At 42.9% G+C, this 17,914-nt stretch overlaps 1 protein-coding gene across 2 annotated transcripts; it reads left to right on the forward strand.

Moving 5' to 3' along the window:
- The first annotated feature begins 2,810 nt into the window (after positions 1-2,810).
- On the forward strand, positions 2,811-15,872 carry HAL (histidine ammonia-lyase). Of its 2 annotated transcripts, XM_069853336.1 has the most exons (20): positions 2,812-3,185; positions 3,926-3,986; positions 4,162-4,189; positions 4,490-4,564; positions 4,665-4,737; positions 4,818-4,884; positions 5,073-5,110; positions 5,190-5,315; positions 5,635-5,774; positions 7,233-7,280; positions 8,300-8,447; positions 8,532-8,627; positions 8,744-8,802; positions 9,620-9,700; positions 10,234-10,299; positions 10,407-10,572; positions 13,070-13,204; positions 13,792-13,900; positions 14,005-14,074; positions 15,080-15,872. In XM_069853336.1, exons 1-20 carry the CDS (start codon positions 2,939-2,941, stop codon positions 15,227-15,229), a joined length of 1,983 nt encoding a protein of 660 aa, XP_069709437.1. In that variant the 5' UTR covers positions 2,812-2,938; the 3' UTR covers positions 15,230-15,872. The 2 variants fall into 2 exon arrangements, with proteins under 2 accessions (XP_069709445.1, XP_069709437.1); XM_069853344.1 differs by lacking the exons at positions 14,005-14,074; positions 15,080-15,872 and having other exon boundaries at positions 2,811-3,185; positions 13,792-13,904.
- Positions 15,873-17,914: the final 2,042 nt, after the last annotated feature.

Genomic DNA, 17,914 nt, shown 5'->3' on the forward strand with positions numbered 1-17,914 from the left:
TAGCACACAAGATGACCTGCTCCATGATCTTCTCTGGCACCAAGGTCACACTGACAGGCCTGTAGCTCCCTGAATCCTCCCTCTGGCCCTTCTTGTAAATGAGTGTAACATCTGCCAGCCTCCAGTCCAATGAAACTTCCCCAGTCAGCCAGGACTGATGGTAGATGATGGAAAGGGGTTTGGCAAGCACTTGTATCAGGTCCCTTAATACCCTTGGGTGGAGGTCCCATGGACTTCTGAATGACTAATTTGCCTAGGACATCTCTAACTATTTCGTCTTGGAACATCGGAGCTTTGTTCTGCTCTTCCTCCTTGTCTTCTGGCTCATGAGGCTGAGTACTCAGAGAACATCTTACCTTACTGTTAAAGACTGAGGCAAAGACGGCATTAAGTACTTCAGACTTATGCTCATCCTTTTTCAGTAATGTCCCCCCTGCATGATAGCTTTGCCCCAGATGTCCTCCAGCAGTCACATCTCCCACAAGGCCTTCCCTGTTCACAAACAGCAGCTCCAGTGTGGCACCTTCCCTAGCTGGCTCACTCACCAGTTGTGTCAGGAAATTGCTCCAGCACTTCAATTCACAGCAATGGTTTAGGTGAAATTGTTGTGGATGCTGCCATCTGCAGGTGTGTTTTTGAAATGAGTGTGTGAATTGGAGAGAGAAGAACTGCTTTTCCTGGAGGTGATCAGCTAGCACGAGTTTAACCTCTTGACATATAGAGATAACCCCGCATGGAGGACCAGCAAAGGAAAAAAGAATGTGTAGTTTTAAAGGAGGAAGATACCAAATACAAGTCATGGCAAAAGGCTTGGGTTTAAAAGTAGCAGAGTGGGAGTGGGGAGCTTGTCAATTTATTTCTGATCTGAATTTTGATCAATATAAGCTTTCAAATAGATGACGTTACCTACCTTATTTTGTGCTTGCAGCTCTAATAAAGGATGCATGGATGCATCCTTTTGAATGTTATTGATTCAAGGCATCCTGATTTCTTCCATTCAACTTTAACCTACATACATCTAAGTAGTTTAAATAAAAACTATAGAAAAACTAACTCCTAGGTGGCCAAGGCTCAAAAATCAATTTAAATTCTTACTATAAATCTAGTGCTGCTCAGCTTTTAACAAACACGATAAAATACTGGTGCTTTGGTGAAAACAAACCAAACAAACAAACAAACAAAACCCCCAACAACAAAATAACCAAAACCAGTGTGGTTTCCTTGTGTGTAAAGAACTTGCAGGGGTCCTTGCGTTAAGGACCTAATGAGCCATTCCTTCTCTTCTTGAATAGGTGATAACTCTCCACTGAGTAAGTGATAACTTCTGCTGGAAAACTTCATAAGAATATTTCTGTATTTCAGAATTGAAATTTATGCAATGCCTTTCCTTCACTCCCCAAATCTCATTAGGCTTCTGCTACAGCATCCACTGAATCAACAGGGTTTATCTCCATCAAGGCTCTAGGAGGAGGAGAGTGTACCTGGTGTTAACACGTTGTGTTTCAAGCTGTCAGATTGCAATGAAAGCTCCTGGTCTTTGTTTTAGAAATGTTTTGTTACCAGTTCTGGAGTAACATTTTGTTGTAAAACCTCATGTATAATGATTCGGCAGATGGAGTTCATGCTGCTAGCTAATCCTGATTTCTTGCTGCCAGAGCTAGGAAAAAAAAATATAGTGGCAAGCATGGTTTTCACTGGTGTTGTTCTGCCCTGCTGGGGCACTGTCTGCCACAGAGACACCCACTGATGGGCCTGAAGTGAAAATTCCCTGCAATAATTCATGCCAAGTAAGTGCACTTCATAGTATTCTCTGGGAACACTATTGTGGGCAGCATGGACTGCAAGTGTTGTTATTGCTCTATTGTTAAGGACAAAGGTGTTTTCAGCTTCTGTGTCAACATGGTCATTGCTAAATTTTATTTTGGCTCTATCTTAACAGGTATTTCTCCACGTTTTTTCTGCATCTGCCTGCAAAAGAAGCATGGGATAGCATCACCAGTCTCAGCTGTGGGCAAGTGTGGCCTAATATTTGTCCTACCTGTTCTAGCACATCTTGACATCAGGAAAAAATATTTCATGGAAAGGGTCATAGGGCACTGGCACACGCTGCCCAGGGAGGTGGTTGAGTCACCTTCCCTGGAGGTGTTTAAAAGACGGGTGGATGAGGTGCTGAGGGACATGGTTTAGTGATTGATGGGAATGGCTGGACTCGGTGATCCAGTGGGTCCTTTCCAACCTAGAGATTCTATGATTCTATCTTCCAGAGCGTAATAGAAAGGGTAATGGAAATTCATCAGTCTTTTCCTTGCTTACAATACAAAACTATGTTCTCTAACTTCAGCATGGGACTGAGCAAAGCAGGGTTGCTTCCTACACTGTCTGCTCTCATCCTGCCCTGGACAGGGGGGGTGTGTATATAATCCAGACCCCTTTCAATTCCTGCAGCAATGACCAGCCCGTAAAGGTGTGACTTTCTTCCAGCCCTGTCCCCCATGGAGAGTTTCGTTAGCGTGATCTACTGCCAGGTGACAACTCTGTTAACTTTTGTTAAACCCTTAAGTTTTTAGAACGGTTGCATTCCAGCTTATTCTGATTTGTTTACCTATTCTTGCTACATATCTAGCTCCTCAACTTTCATTTCTATATTCCTGACATGATCTTTGGGAAAAAAAAATCCTGTGGTAATAGATTTGGGGAGGGTTTTGCCTTTCCATGAAAAGGGTGCGCTACCTGGGTTCTGTTTGATTGGATGAGTCTACTGGATATGTTGCTCTCACTTATTTACAAAAGCAGGGATTTCGGGGGTGGGTTTTTGCCTCTCTCTGATTGCAACACTGGTCTCCCACGAGACGCTGCTCTTCAGGCCGTTGCATAGTTCATGTGAGGCTGCTGCACGCTCCAGCCCTTCTTGGTCAAAGGACAGTTTTGAAGAGAAAACATGCCGAGGTACACGGTGCACGTCCGAGGAGAATGGCTGGCAGTGCCGTGCCTAAACAGCACGAACACAGTGAGGTGGCTGGGAAAGGAAGCTGTGAGACGGTACATGAAAAACAAACCTGACAATGGGGGATTTGCCTCAGTGGAAGAAGTAAAATTCTACATTCGAAGATGCAAGGGACTTGGCTTGCTGGATCTTGATGACACAGTGGAGGATGCTCTGGAAGACAATGAATTTGTTGAAGTTGGTAAGCAACACTTTGAGGAGTGTGTTGCAGAGTGACTGTGTTGGCATCTGAGTCAGCAAACTGTGGCTTAGTTTATCTAAAATTGTATCTGAGATAGCGTTTACAGTTTTTATGGGAAAACACCAAAATGTTTTAAGAATATTTAGTTTTTAGGAACAGAACTGTGTAAGTTGCAGAAGATGCGGGATTCTATATAATTCATATGTATACGGTGTCATATCATCGTATATGTCGTATAACATATACAATGTCTTCTCCCAAGTGACAGGGGACAGGACAAGAGGGAATGGCCTCAAGCTCCACCAGAAGAGGTTTAGGCTGAACATTAGGAAGAAATTTTTCACAGAAAGGGTCGTTGGGCACTGGCAGAGGCTGCCCAGGGAGGTGGTTGAGTCACCTTCCCTGGAGGTGTTTAAAGGACGGTGGACGAGGCGCTGAGGGACATGGTTTAGTGTTTGATAGGAATGATTGGACTCGATGATCCGGTGGGTCTCGTCCAACCTGGTGATTCTATGATTCTATAATAATATATGCTTGGGTTGGGCTGCACTGTTTTTGCCTTTAGAGTACCCTGAATAAAATATATACTTCCTTGTCATTTTCCTAGAAGCATACAAATATATTCAGGGCTGATAACTGCAAATTGAAATTCTCATTGCTCTGTACTGTAAGGAATAACAGATGAATTAATATGTGGAATTAAATTTAATCTGGTTTTTTTTTCTATGTATTTCTTCTAGTTATTGAAGGAGATATAATGTCTCCAGATTTCATACCATCTCAGCCAGAAGGAGTTCATTTGTATCCTTGTTTTAAAAGCTTTCTAAACTTTTTAGAATTCCAGATTTGTAGTTTTCTAGATTTCCCAGTTCTTTTAGTGTTCCTTCTTTCTTAAAACATATTTCCAGCTGTAATCAAATGGTCACTACTTGTGAAATCCTGTTTGCCCTTTATTTTCTTTTATGGCAACTTTCAGATACAGCAAATACCGAGAACCAGAACAGGTAGGAATCACCAATGGTTTTACAACTGTGTAACAAATTCTGCTGCTCACTGGGACGTGCTGAGAGCTGAGCCACTGCCGCATTCACAAGAGCAGGGGCTGTTAGACTGGCTGCGCGTAGGAATCTTATAGAATGTGCTTATTATGTTTTTATTAGTGAGTTCCTGTCTTACAAGTAAATGTGAGTGAGCTTCATGTTGTTGCTGAGTTTTGATTAGTTTTTTTTTATTATTATCATTCTATTATTAAGCAACTTTACACATATATGTATCCCAAACTAAACCATAATTCTTTGGTGTAGTATATTTCTTTAGATGGCAACAGCTTAACAACGGAGGACTTGGTCAATTTAGGAAAGGGTCTCTACAAGATAAAGGTAAAGATTCTGAATGTGGCTAAAAATTACATGTTTATCTTTCTACAACTAAAATTAAATAAGGATAGATAAACTAATATTTAAAATACTTATGTTTTAGCTCACACCTGAAGCTGAAGCTAAAGTCAAACAGTCACGAGAAGTGATTGAAAGGATTGTGAAGGAACAGACAGGTAAATATTTTTAGCTCTATTAATTGTTTCGAAAACTTAATCAGGTCCCTTCTTTAACCAGCAGTGTATATTTCTTGCAGTTGTTTATGGAATAACCACCGGGTTTGGGAAGTTTGCCAGGACTGTCATCCCAAACAGTAAGCTGAGGTAAGTTGAGTGTGTGGCTTTCTCTGTTGTTTCTTTTCAGGAAAAGATGAGGAGGGAGCAGTTTGACCCTTTACATTTATACTCTGTGGTTAGATGAGAGGGCTGCTTGAGTATTTCCCTCTGTTTTGTGCAAAATAAAACCTGACAAGACTTACTTGACAGTTTTGACATATGATTTTTTTCCATAGGGAGCTTCAAGTGAACTTGGTTCGTTCGCATTCTGCAGGTAATGAGAAATCACTTGATGTTTCCCTTTCCTGCAGCTGTTGGTAGTGGGTTGGTAACCGAGAGGGTTACTGTTTCAGGTGTGGGGAAACCTTTGAGCCCAGAGAGATCTCGCATGCTGTTGGCGCTGAGAATCAATGTCCTAGCAAAAGGATACAGTGGAATATCCCTAGAAACGCTCCAGCAAGTTATCGAAGCATTTAATGGTAAAAAGATGTTTAAAGAAAATCTCTCTTCCCTCCGCCCCCGTTTTTTGTTTTCAACAAGCTCAGTCGGTCAAGCTACTTATGCTGGTCTTTCATCTTGGTAGTTGTGAGAGCTCAGGACCAGAACTAAGTGCAGAAGGGGATTGATTTCTTTATAAACTGGCACAGATCCCAGTCTGCAACAAGAGTATTCCTGTTGGTGCCATTGACCATGGCTGCAGGATATTACTGTGATCATGCTCATGAGCCAGCTTCTCTGTTTTCCAAGGAGTGTATTGAGAGCAAGCTCTAACAGGAGTCATTTTTGTTTTCTTTCTAGCATCCTGCCTTCCTTATATCCCAGAGAAAGGGACAGTTGGAGCCAGTGGAGACTTGGCCCCACTCTCTCATCTTGCTCTGGGATTAATTGGAGAGGGAAAGATGTGGTCCCCAAAGAGTGGCTGGGCTGATGCTAAATATGTAAGATTCATGCACCTGACTCTTCTCTGCTTGCTGGCTTATTTGCCAAATTGTGTGTAGCCTTGAGAGGAAGAGAGCTTGTGCTCAGATTAATGACATGTAAGAGTCTTTGGATCTTTTCTGCCAGTTTGAACTGGGACAAGGGTGCCTTTAGTAACTCATCATCTACCTTGAGGAAGGTGGATCCATGAGACTGGAATAACTGACCTACATGTCACTGGGGCAGATACAAATATGCGGCATGTTATTAAGCCCTAAAGAAATATCATACAATAGTATTGCAATACAAGATTCTGCAGTGACATAGTTTAAGACCTGGAGAGAGGGACAGGATATGATCCAGCAGTGGAAGGACTATTACTTCATCTTCAGCAACATGAACATTAACACTGTTCCAAAAAACCCAAGATCACATCTCAAGTTCAAAACTTCAAATACTAAGAGTAACTGGAAATCTATCAGAGGCTGATTTTATAATGGCTTTAAGAGAATACACGGGTTTGGATATTTCATTTTTAATAAAATAACTACAAGGAACTTTTATAGCACTCTCCTTTAAAAGATGGAAGCTTTACAATGAAATTAATTTTTAATAACTGTTATTCTGTCACTAATACATCAGCAGATTGACCTAGTGTTGATTGTCTCCAAGTCTGGCCCCTCCAAGGTCTCCAGGCAGCCTGTTCTGCAGCACCTGTCAATTTATCCATAAATATTTGAACACCAGATTTATTCGTGGATTGATAGCTGTACCATCACTGTAGGCTGGAGAAGTAGTGAGAACTACACTGGGAGAGGAGTAAGAGGGGGAAGAAGCCAAGTGTGTCCTGGACCTTCAGGACCAATAGTTACAACTGGACACCTCCTGAGATGTATTACCGCTTCAGTTGGAAAGGTTGAGAGGATTCTAATCAGAATCAAGGTTATACTGTTCCTTCATTTCCCACAAGAGTGATTGTCCTGTAGAATAGACATATATAGAATAAACCGAGTAGGACTCCTTCTGGCACTGGAGATTTTCTATAGAAAGAGTTAGGGAATCATTTATAAAGAAATAGTTTATGCCAAGCCAAACCTCCTGTGAGATAAGGTGTAGGCAGAACTACCTTCCCAAGATGTTTCCAGTACTGTCTCCTATTACTGTCTCCCATCAGCTAATACATGGTAGCCGTTAATGGGCTGTGACAGTTTCTCACTTCAGTGCTCCTACTGCCTTCTTCTGCTGGCACTGGGAAATGAGGTGCTAGTTCAGAAGTCCCAGAATGCTGCCCTTTATTTAGCCCAGCAAAAAAAAGATATTTTCAATGTTTGTTACATAAAGCTTCTTTTTTTCTTCTGTCACTTAAGGAATTTGTTCATATTTTTATTTATGGAAGCATTTAAGATTGAAAAGTTTTGGTGATTGAACTACTGAAGAACAGTTTTCATTAATTACCTTGTTATTAAACTCCTTCACAGGTCCTGGAAGCCCATGGTCTGAAACCAATTATCCTGAAACCAAAAGAGGTAATAAAGTATAATGAAGTCAGCACAGTCAATCACTAGTTGCTTTATACTTACAATTTAAGCATGAGAGGGATTAACAGTCACTTTAAACCAAGCTCCAAAAGGACATTAATGAAGTATTATCAGAAGTGGGATTCATGTCTCCTAGTGTCACCCTGTTTGATTTGAAATGCCAAACCCAGACGTTTTGATTGGCTTTGTGGAGAGAGGCAGGCACCTCCAGAAAACACTTTACATCGATCTGAAACAGCTACCTGAGAAGCCCTCTGAAGGCACCTATTTGCCCTTTGACCATAATAGGAGCTCAGATGACTGACTCGATCCAGGTATCTGACTTGCGGATCATTGAAACTAGGTGAGATGAAACTCACTCTAAGTATTAGAGTTTACATAGGAACACAACAGATTTGAGGGCTGTAAAGCTCTCCAAAAGGGCCCTCAGTAGCTGTAAAACACCACCAGGAGCAGGAAGGCAAATTCAGTGTCTCCTAAAGGCAAATGGAAGGCTCCCATGGGCTTCAAGTTTGTTTAGAACAAACCTGAAACTAGTTTTAACTGAACCTAACAAATCTTTTAAAGCAGTTATAACTTCTAACGCTGTTTTAATTCTCCATTTCCTCATTGTGACTGGGTTTTGCACCCGCCTTGCTCATAGCTTCTTTGGTTTAACTAATAATTTGGGAAGAAATTAATAGAAATACCATTCTGCTTCCAAAGGACTAGAAAAGAATAAGTATTTCTTATACTTTTCCTACTAAACCTTGAAATAACATGAAATAAACATCTTGCTTGGAAATACTGGAGCTCCAAGGATGTCTCCGCTGACTTAGTAGGGTCATGAACATTGACAATTTACACCTAGTCAAGCTATGCATTTTATGATTTCAGGTTGATCCAGTAAACTGAGCAAAGGTCTTTAACTCATTCACATGAGAAGGAGAATTATCACAGAAAAGGAGAATTATCACAGTGTGTGGAACAGCTATAATGGATTTGCTTAACGTCTGCTCTCTTTGAAGGGTCTGGCTCTTATCAACGGGACACAAATGATCACTTCGCTGGGATGTGAAGCAGTTGAAAGAGCGAGTGCTATAGCTAGACAAGCTGACATAATCGCTGCCCTGACACTTGAAGTCTTGAAGGGTACAACAAGGGCCTTTGACACTGGTGGGTACTGGGGATTTCTTGTCTGTTTGCTTAACAACTGTTGACAAGAGAGGCAAAACCTAACAGTCTAACTTGTTTTACTAGATATCCACGCGGTGCGTCCACACCCAGGGCAGGTTGAAGTGGCATTTCGGTTCAGGTCCCTTCTAGATTCTGACCATCACCCATCAGAAATAGCAGGTGAACAATCTTAACCGTCACCCTTCAGGTTATCAGGACAGGCTGGGTCCTTCAACAATAGCCCATGTGCTTTTGTATGAGGAATGTTTGGCTTTTTCCTCCCTTGTTCCTTCTAGAGAGCCATAGATTCTGTGACCGTGTTCAGGATGCATACACAATGCGCTGCTGCCCTCAGGTAAAAACCAACTTTTATTTCCTTTCATAGTACTAGATAAATGATGGTTAGGTTCCCACCTCAGAAATAACGCCAATTATGCGCTTCCTGACTCCATTAGAGGAAGAGGTTTTATTTTGCTTCTTCCTCATTTCAAAGTAAGTATTAATGGAGAGAAGTAATTCATTTGATCCCATACATGCACCTATCAGGCAGCATCTAACAATGACGTGTTCAGATCTGAGAGAGGCCAAGTGTCAGAACCAGGAGGAAGGTGCTAGTTTTCCATCCTTGCAGGAATTACAGGGCATTTCTTCTGCATTGGTGCTAAGACTGTGAACTGGGGATCGGTGTTTCCAGGAGCAGCCAGAGTCACAGGCTGTTCATCAGCTCGTAGTATCTCAAACATACTGGAAGAACTTGATCTCATGAGTTTTAACATAAGCAAAGCTATTAAGTCAGTGGGATTAATGAAAATAATGAGAGATTTTGTTTACTCTGAGGTCTTTCGAAGGTTGCTTCTTCCCTAATGACACTTCTGCCACTGAATATGTATCTTGTTTCCATTTAGAGTAAACCAACTCAAACAAGTTGAGAGTGATGTATTCAGATCACGCTTCTGGCAATATTGCCATAATAAGAATAAATATAAACTTTTGGGTGTTTAGGATAGGCAGTGTCCCACAGTGATGCTCCTGGTTTTAACAGCAGATCCATGACCATCCTTATGTGTGGATGGTAGAAACTGGGATAGTGGGAAAGAAAGTGCCTTGATCAACGTCCCGAAGATGAACTAAGTGTAGACACTAAACTCAGGTTCTAATGGCTTTTGTTCTAGGTCCATGGAGTTGTAAATGATACAATTGCTTTTGTGAAGGACATCATGATGACTGAAATCAATAGCGCCACAGACAACCCTGTATCTTTTTTACGGTTTCTATGAAAAATTTTGCTTGGCCTTTTTTGGTCTTTTTATTCTAAAAAATTATTTGCATGGGATGCAAAAAAGTCATAATTTACTTCAGTCAATAACTACCTTAGATTGTGACAGCAACCTCTGCTCCCTTCCCTACGTCTGCATCGCTGCATGTAGGTGTGTGTTGGACAAGGAAAGCATGTGCGCATAACGTTTAGCACTTATTAGATGTTTCCTAGATGAGGTTCTATATGCTTATATTGCATATGTAGACAGAAAAAACTTGGCAACCAAATGGACCTCATTTCATGTAATCTATTTGAAAAACACACGTCCAAACTGCACCTACAAGTTTGGAGAGTTGAGACTGCATCTTCATTGTATGAAAAGTAAACATGTGGATGCAATATAATGTGTTTGCAAATTAAAGCCTACGAGCACAAACATTCCTTCAGTAACAATATTCCCATTACTGACAGATATCTGTGATGTAAACTGTGTTTCACTCATGTATGTACCTTAACTTCTCCTTTGAGATGGTGTTTGCTGAAAGAGCAGAGACTATTTCTGGAGGAAATTTTCATGGTGAATATCCTGCAAAGGTAATTAAACTTTTGGAGGAAGGAAAAAAAAAATTAGTTTCTGTTTCTTTATGTTTGTTGGTTTGGGTTTTTCCTGTCACCTGGTTTGATGAGATTTTCTTTTATAGGCTCTGGACTATTTGGCAATTGGTGTGCATGAACTTGCTGCGATTAGCGAAAGACGAATTGAGAGGCTCTGCAACCCCTCGCTCAGTGAATTGCCTGCATTTTTAGTCACTGAAGGAGGTCTGAACTCTGGCTTCATGATTGCACACTGCACAGCAGCTGCCCTGGGTGAGCGCTTGAGCAACATCATCAAAAGAGTGAGCTAGAAAGACCATTTTATGTCAAGGCAGTTGTAATTTTATAGCAAATACAAAGCCATCTCACTCCTTTTTTTCCATCTTTTCTCCATGTGCTTTTTGCTGTCTGGGCACAAAGTTTGAGCATTGAGTGCAGCTGTGATTATTTCAGCTCAGGTTTCTTTATTCTGTAGTGATCAATGGGCATGTTTAGTGCTCTAAGCATGGAAAACTTTAGGTGAACTCTGGTGGGAACACTTGCCTGCTTGCATCTTTGTGGGATCGACAGTGCTTTACAGTCACTGTAGGAGCTCTGGTTGAAATGTGTGACAGCTGTGTACCCAGGAGCCTGCAAATCAGCTCAGATAGGGCTGTAATTAACAGCAAACACTTTGGGCAACAGACACACGTCTGTCTGAGCACTCTGCTCAGCCTAGAACCTCTGCTTGAATAGTTATGGTCTGTAGTAGGGATACCTCCATTCCTCACTTCTCAGCAGCACAGGGACGCCACTTGTCTCAAAGCTTGGCATGATACCTTTCGTACACAAAGTCTCCATTTGACAACCGGGTCTGAACATCAGTATCAGGCTCCACAGCCCTCAGGAGACTTAAGTTCCCAAAGCCAGTTATCAGAGGAGCACACTAAAAGTAAGCAGTAGTGTATTTTTTCCGTGGCAGGAGGGTTGGAACTAGATGATCATTAAGGTCCCTTCCAACCTAAACTATTTAATGATTCTAGTACTTGCGACTAGGGTAACAAGAAGCCTGTTGGCCCCTTGGGATACTACAGTTCATAGGTTCAGGAAAGCATGAGCCAATGTAGAGACAAAAAGACTATGAGTAGAGGGTAAATTATAAGAGATGCAAACAGACAAAAGAACAGAGGATGTCAGATAAATGTATAGATAAACATTCTGGAAAAAAAAAAAGTCAATTAACTGAATTGATGTAGTAATGGAGACCTGCCCAGAAGCTGTTTGGGGAGTGGGACTGGAAAGGAGCTGAAGTGCTTGTCCACTTGTTCAAAGCCTGGAAACTTTTCCTTTTGGCTGGGCCGAGTTTGGGATGACTCCAGGCCTTAACTGTTGCTTGGCTTCAGATTTCCCAGCTCACTTCTGCAATCTGGAGCAAGAGATTCTGGAGTGTTCATGGTGTCTGCTGCAGAGAATGAAAATAACAGCCCTGCCTCCTAACTCATTGCTGCGATGACACCAGGAGTCCATGAGTTAAAACCATCTTCCCCCGGTCAAAATAGCCAGGAATTTATCTAAAAGCGAAGTTTGGTCTCTTTTAATTTTAACAAGATATTACTAATACTTTAAAAGTCATTCTGCCAGTTTCTAAGGTGTTTGTGTACCAGCTAATGTTGTTTACTCCTAGGGTTAACAGATAAAGCTGCAAAAAAATTGCAGATGTTTCGCAACACTGCTGGATGTGTCTCTCCCTTCCTCTCTGGTGGTACTGTCCCTGCCAGACCAAACTGTTTGCAGTAGCCATGCGCATCCTCTCAGGGACCTGTTGTTGCCTGTCCGAGCGTGCCAGCTGAGCCCTGGCCCTGGACTGTGTCACTGCAGCCTGTTTGCAATTGGTGTCACCACCTCTCTATTGCTCTTGTTGCTTTTTTGAAGGTCCCGATTTGGTGAGGGCATTAGGCAGTGTCCTGCTAGTCTTCAGAAAGAAAAGGTCTGCAGACAGCCGGATCACTACGAACGCAGACTTGGTCTCTTTCATTCTAAAGAGAAATTCTTGACTTCAAATTGTCATTGGTTGGTGCCTACAGCCTTCTTTGCAGCCGAATTCCCCTCACTGGTGGGTGCAGCTTGAGAGACTTACGCCAAGTCTTGCACCTGGCTTTCCAAGCAGGAGTAACCAACCCTCAGGGTTGTGTGTGCCTGGAGAAGCGATGTGGGCAGCTTTGTGGCAAGGTGAGGAAGGTGGGAGACGATTTGTGTTGTTCTCCCACATATTCCTGGAGCAACTTCTGCGAACGCCTCAGCTTCAATGAGAAGGGACCAGATGCTGTTCTCTAGCTCTCCTTTTGAAACCAGGGGAGGAGCAGGCAGTAACTGTGACCAAAAAAAGGAAGGCATCGGTGCTCTTTACAAAGAGTTGCCCTGGACTGACAGGCAGGGTTTGTATTTCTGTTGTGCTGTCTGGTCTTCTTCTTCAGTTTCCATCAGGCCTTTGAGCTAGAGCCACTCAGTCACAAAGGTGAGGGATGAGTGAGCAATCTTTCTATATTTGGTTACTATTTGCATCAGAAGACTGATATTGCTTACTGTTCTCAGAGACAATGGTAGTTTTCAAGGTGTGTATTACAAATTACTCAATCTAACTAAAAGATTGGTGCATTCTCAGAAGAGGAGTGATATTTGGATTCTCCAGTGTGACCTGAGATGGCAGACAAGCTCTTTGCTCCAGGTTTCCCATTGCTTCTGGTGCTTCTTGCACGTGCTGTCTGACATTCATTGCACTGGATTTTTGCAGTTTCTGAGAACAAAGCCTTGTGCCACCCCTCTTCTGTGGATTCTCTCTCAACCAGTGCTGCTACAGAGGATCACGTGTCCATGGGAGGATGGGCTGCAAGAAAAGCTTTGAGAGTTATTGAACATGTGGAACAAGGTAAAATTACAATGCTGATTTTCAGACAAACTTTCTGTACCTATTATAGATTAAGATACTAGTGCTATTCTTTATAGATATATTTTAAGAAAATAGACTTAATGCATCTGAATGAACTATCAAAAAATATTACATTAAGTACATATTTTACAAGCATTTGGATCTTTCTAACAGGGTCTTGCAAGCTTCGTAGGTAGAATTCACTATTGTAGCTCAGGTCTCTGTCTTCTTCTCAGTCCTAAAGAAGTGTTCTGATTTGTGCTGCCTATTACTTTGGGTATTCAAGATACCCTGGAAGAGATTTTTATGGATTTAAAACTGTGATAACTGGGAGCTCCTGGCACAGTGAAATGTCTGTAAGGTGGACTACATAAAATTGTCTTGCAAAAATGCTGGATGAGAACACCAGCACCATCAATAAAATGATCCTGCTGGTGGGCTGCTTCTCTGGAATATGTGCATCCACTGGTCTTTTCACATTACCTGAAAGTGTATCACGTTAGGCAGAACAAATGCCAGGGATAGCTTTATAAGGGAAACCTCGCCTTAAGCTGCCAAAAATCCCTTTTGCTGTTTTCATTTCCTAGTTCTGGCTATTGAGCTGCTTGCAGCCTGCCAGGGCATTGAATTCCTACGCCCTCTGAGAACGACAACCCCATTGGAGAAGGTCTACGACCTTGTGCGCAGTGTTGTGAGGTAAGATCAGATAAATACTCCCCCCAGAGGTTATCCATCTGGAGAACAGCTGCTGGTGGCAGTGGTTAATGTTTGGCCAATGTTCGTAATGTGTCTCATTACAGGCCTTGGATGAAGGATCGCTTCATGGCCCCAGACATTGAAGCAGCTCACAGACTGCTCGTGGAGCAGAAGGCGAGTGTTGACTTTCAGCACATGCAGTAGGATTGTCCCCACCACCAAGCATTCACAGCTCCTGAAAGCACCCCGCCCCGTGGAGCAAACCCACCAGATTTTCTGAGATTTGGTTTTCAATAGTTTTAGTGGGATAGATTTAGAAATCAGTTCCTAAACTTGCCCTTTGTAATAAGTAGCTCACATCAATAAATCTGGTATGGTCGAGACAGGGGTCTGAACTTGGAATGGCTTGTCAGCACGGTCCTATAACCCCACAGATACCCAGAGAAATCACCAGTGTCCTGATGGTGATCCTCATCCCTGGGACAGTGAGTGTTCCCCGGTCTTGAGGTTCTGGGGTATGTCTGGAGTAATACATGGACATGGAAGAGGGAATAGCAGTGGTGAAATGTGTTAACTTGGAACATGTCTTTGTACACATATGGGATCTGTCTATTCTATTTGTTTGTCAAATATAAGTAACAGAAGAACTGAGGAGACTAAGCAAATAGGAGAAGAAAATCTCTGGGTTTTTTTGTCTTGTCGCCCTTACAGGAGAAGAGACAAAGGAGATTTTAGAACATTCTCCTTTTCTGCCTTAAACCACAGCTGCCATCTCTTCCCTTTTTCTTTGTCCGTGCGAGCTGTCATTTTGCTCCCCCAGCCCCTTAATGACCAAGTGGTTTTGTAGCAAGTGACAGCAATCTTCTCTCAACTATTGCACACAGTTTTAAGCTGGTAACAAGACAAGATGCAACATTTTCACCCTGAATCTTTTCAGCTTGTTCTCTCCAGAGCTATATCTTATCCCACCCCCATCAACTCCATCCGCAAGCTCTTCCCTGCATCTCACTCTGGCTGCCTCTCTGGTTCTGCTGCTTGTGTACAGCGTGTCTATATAGGTCTTAATTCTCACTCCCATCCCAGTAACTTTTCTACAGGGTTTCCTGAACTTGTATGTTGATGTCTTACCTGACCTTTCGTTTTTCTCTGACTCTGCTGTTTCACTTTCTTGTTTCGCAGGTGTGGGAAGTGGCTAAACCTTACATTGAAAAGTACAGGAGGGAACACATCCCTGAATCGAGACCCATTTCACCAACAGCTTTCTCCCTGGGATTGCTGGAAGTGAATACGGGTGTTGGTCATGACCACAGGCATCAGGATGAACTTTAAGAGTTGCGGTTCTCTGGTAGAGAGCAGATCCTTTCCAGGACCTTGCCTGAGGGTGGCCATTCTACTGGAACTCAGTGTGGACCCAAAGGACCTGACTGTCTAGCTCACAAGTCAGAAATGACTCACTAGTTTCCTTACGTGTGAAAGACAGCTTTGTCATCATAGTGTGGTTTTTGACTGAATTTCCTGCACTTCTGAACATTCAGCCTCTGCTGAGATCAGTGGATGTTTTATACAAGGCCTCCTGTTTTTGTTTTGTCAGCTCTTTGCTTGTTTTCTCTTCATCTATGCCAATGATACCAAACAGCTGAAGTTTGATATTCTCATGCTTTTTTTTTTCTTCTTCTTTTAGGTAACTGCTATGGTCCTTTTCATGCTGCCACAAGCAAAATTATTTTTACAATTAGTTCTCTCTTTTGTAGATCATATGCGAGGTACAGGTTTTTGTGTAACAAGAGCGCTTTTAGAGCAGGTGTGTCACAAATCAGAAAAGCTGTGTGCCTAAAAATGTGCTATGGAGATCATTACTCCACACTAAATATATTGTATCCTGGTGATGGACCACACTTAATGCGGCTTTCCAAGAGCTGCAGGCTAACACCTGCAAGAAATAAACTGCAAGAAATAAGCTGAGACTTCACACACTTCACATGCTTCAATCTATTTTCTTGTCATGTGTGATGATGGAAATGTAAAGGAAAAGCTTAATTTGGAAATAAGGGGGACGGGTGGAACAGGGGCCAAGAAAGGGGGAGGAGGAGGTGTAGGAGTGGTGGATGTGAACCAGTGCTGAAACAATAGCACCAAGTTCCTCACCCTGATGGCTCACAGGGTATGAACCTGGCTGCTGTAGCTTGTTCTGTGTCACAACACTGGCTGCTGGCACAGGCTTTCTTTTGCAAGGGAAGACTCGGGACTCAGACTTCACGTCATGGTACAGTGATGACATGACTGGTTAAAAACCACCAGCCTTGGCACTCCTGATCTGATGCCTGCAGCTGAGAGGGCTTCAGCATGAGCTGGAAATCTTTCCAGGCTATCAGCTATGCTGCAAGGGCTAACCAAAGCGCTAGCGTGAGTCTATATTTGAGGGTTTGAGGGGTGCTGTGTTAAATGTACCCTGAGGAAAGGACTCCTGCCTGCTGGCAAGCTAATAGGGAGACAGCTAGCCTGGTCAGAAGACCTGGGAACTATGGTACTCACCCATAGCATATAAGCTCACAGTTCAGCTCCTTTCTTCTGCACCTGATTTGCAGCATCTCTGGCCTCCGTCTCTCCCTCATGTGCCAAGTAAGTTCCTACCCTTTCAGCTTTGGGCTGCCTGTAGCAGGTATATATCAATCTCTCCCTGAAGCTGTTCCATTTTGTATAAAATTCAGTATTAATTGAAGGCCCGCTAGGCCTTTGTCTTGTTGGGTCAACCATTTGCCTTCAATCTCACGTTACAGCTAAACAACAGTTCCTTCAGCAGCAAAGCTGGCAGAAGTTCCTGCCAATTGTGCTGTTACCGATGTGCTCTCCTTGCTGCTGCAGGAGCCAGCGTGGTGAACATCATCACAGAGTGAGGCACGTTAAAAAAAAGCAACCCAAAATCTTTGTGTGTTTCAGTGGGTTGTGCCTTCCCCGCGGTGGTAACTGCAGACTGTGCAACGGCAGGACCACGTGCTCGGCCATCAGGAACCACTTAGGCCGGCTGTGCCACTGGACTATAACCACATCCTCCAACTCCAGACTTGCCACTAATTATAGCCCTTGGGCATACTCCCAAAGGGCTACTGGATACAGCCAAGCTGGTCAGGCAAGCACGTGGTTTGATGTTTCTGTCAGAGCTCGTGCCTGAGAGCTGAATCCCCTCACATCAATCGTTTCAGGCTGTGAATGCCTATTCCTGTCTAGCAAGAGAATATTTGAGGTTTCCCTAAGGCGATCTCAGGCTCCCGAATGCCTTAGGCACTTTGGAGAGGAGGTCCTGGGCCTCGCTTCCCACTCACCTCCACTTTTGGCTACCTGGGAGCAAGGGACCAGTACACGCTGCAGTGTGGTGGCCTCAGCTTTGCACCACAGCTTTGCAAAGCCAAGAGGCACCGCACCGGCCGCATGCTGCATTTCAGAAATGCCTGCACTCATACCTTGATAGGTTTCCCCAATTGCCTGCATAAATGTTATTTATGAAAGCTGTTTTCAGCAGAATGGACCATGAGATTCCACACTTCAGATGTTCTTCCAAGCTCTATAAAAACAAAGGTCCAGTCCCACATCTAGTGCAACACCTGCTTGCAGGAAAATGCATCCAGTTGCAGGAATGTGGCTAAATTGTTTTAAAAACTGGTTTAGTTGGCTAGCCTGTCTCAAATAAAGCATGAACAAAGATACTTTACAGGGTGGATGTAAACAGATGTGCTCAAGGCTCAGGGAGATCAGAAGCTCATACATGTTTTTGATGGCTTTCAAGTATCTGTTAATCAGAATGAGACTGTTGTCCTTCCTCAGGGGTCTCTTTCACTAAAGCACTCTGCTCTGTACCACAAATTATGTCACCTGCTTGTGTCAATAATTATTTTTGGTGCCAAGTTCTTCATGCTTGTCAGGTGTAGTTTTGTGGCTTCACCTTCAGAAAGTTAAGACCTTTTGTTTCTGCAGCCACCATCCATTTCAAAAGCTGAAGAAAACCCTCAGCCTCTGTCT

This window comes from Phaenicophaeus curvirostris, chromosome 1 (assembly GCF_032191515.1).
Source record: "Phaenicophaeus curvirostris isolate KB17595 chromosome 1, BPBGC_Pcur_1.0, whole genome shotgun sequence".
Lineage (NCBI taxonomy): Eukaryota > Metazoa > Chordata > Aves > Cuculiformes > Cuculidae > Phaenicophaeus > Phaenicophaeus curvirostris.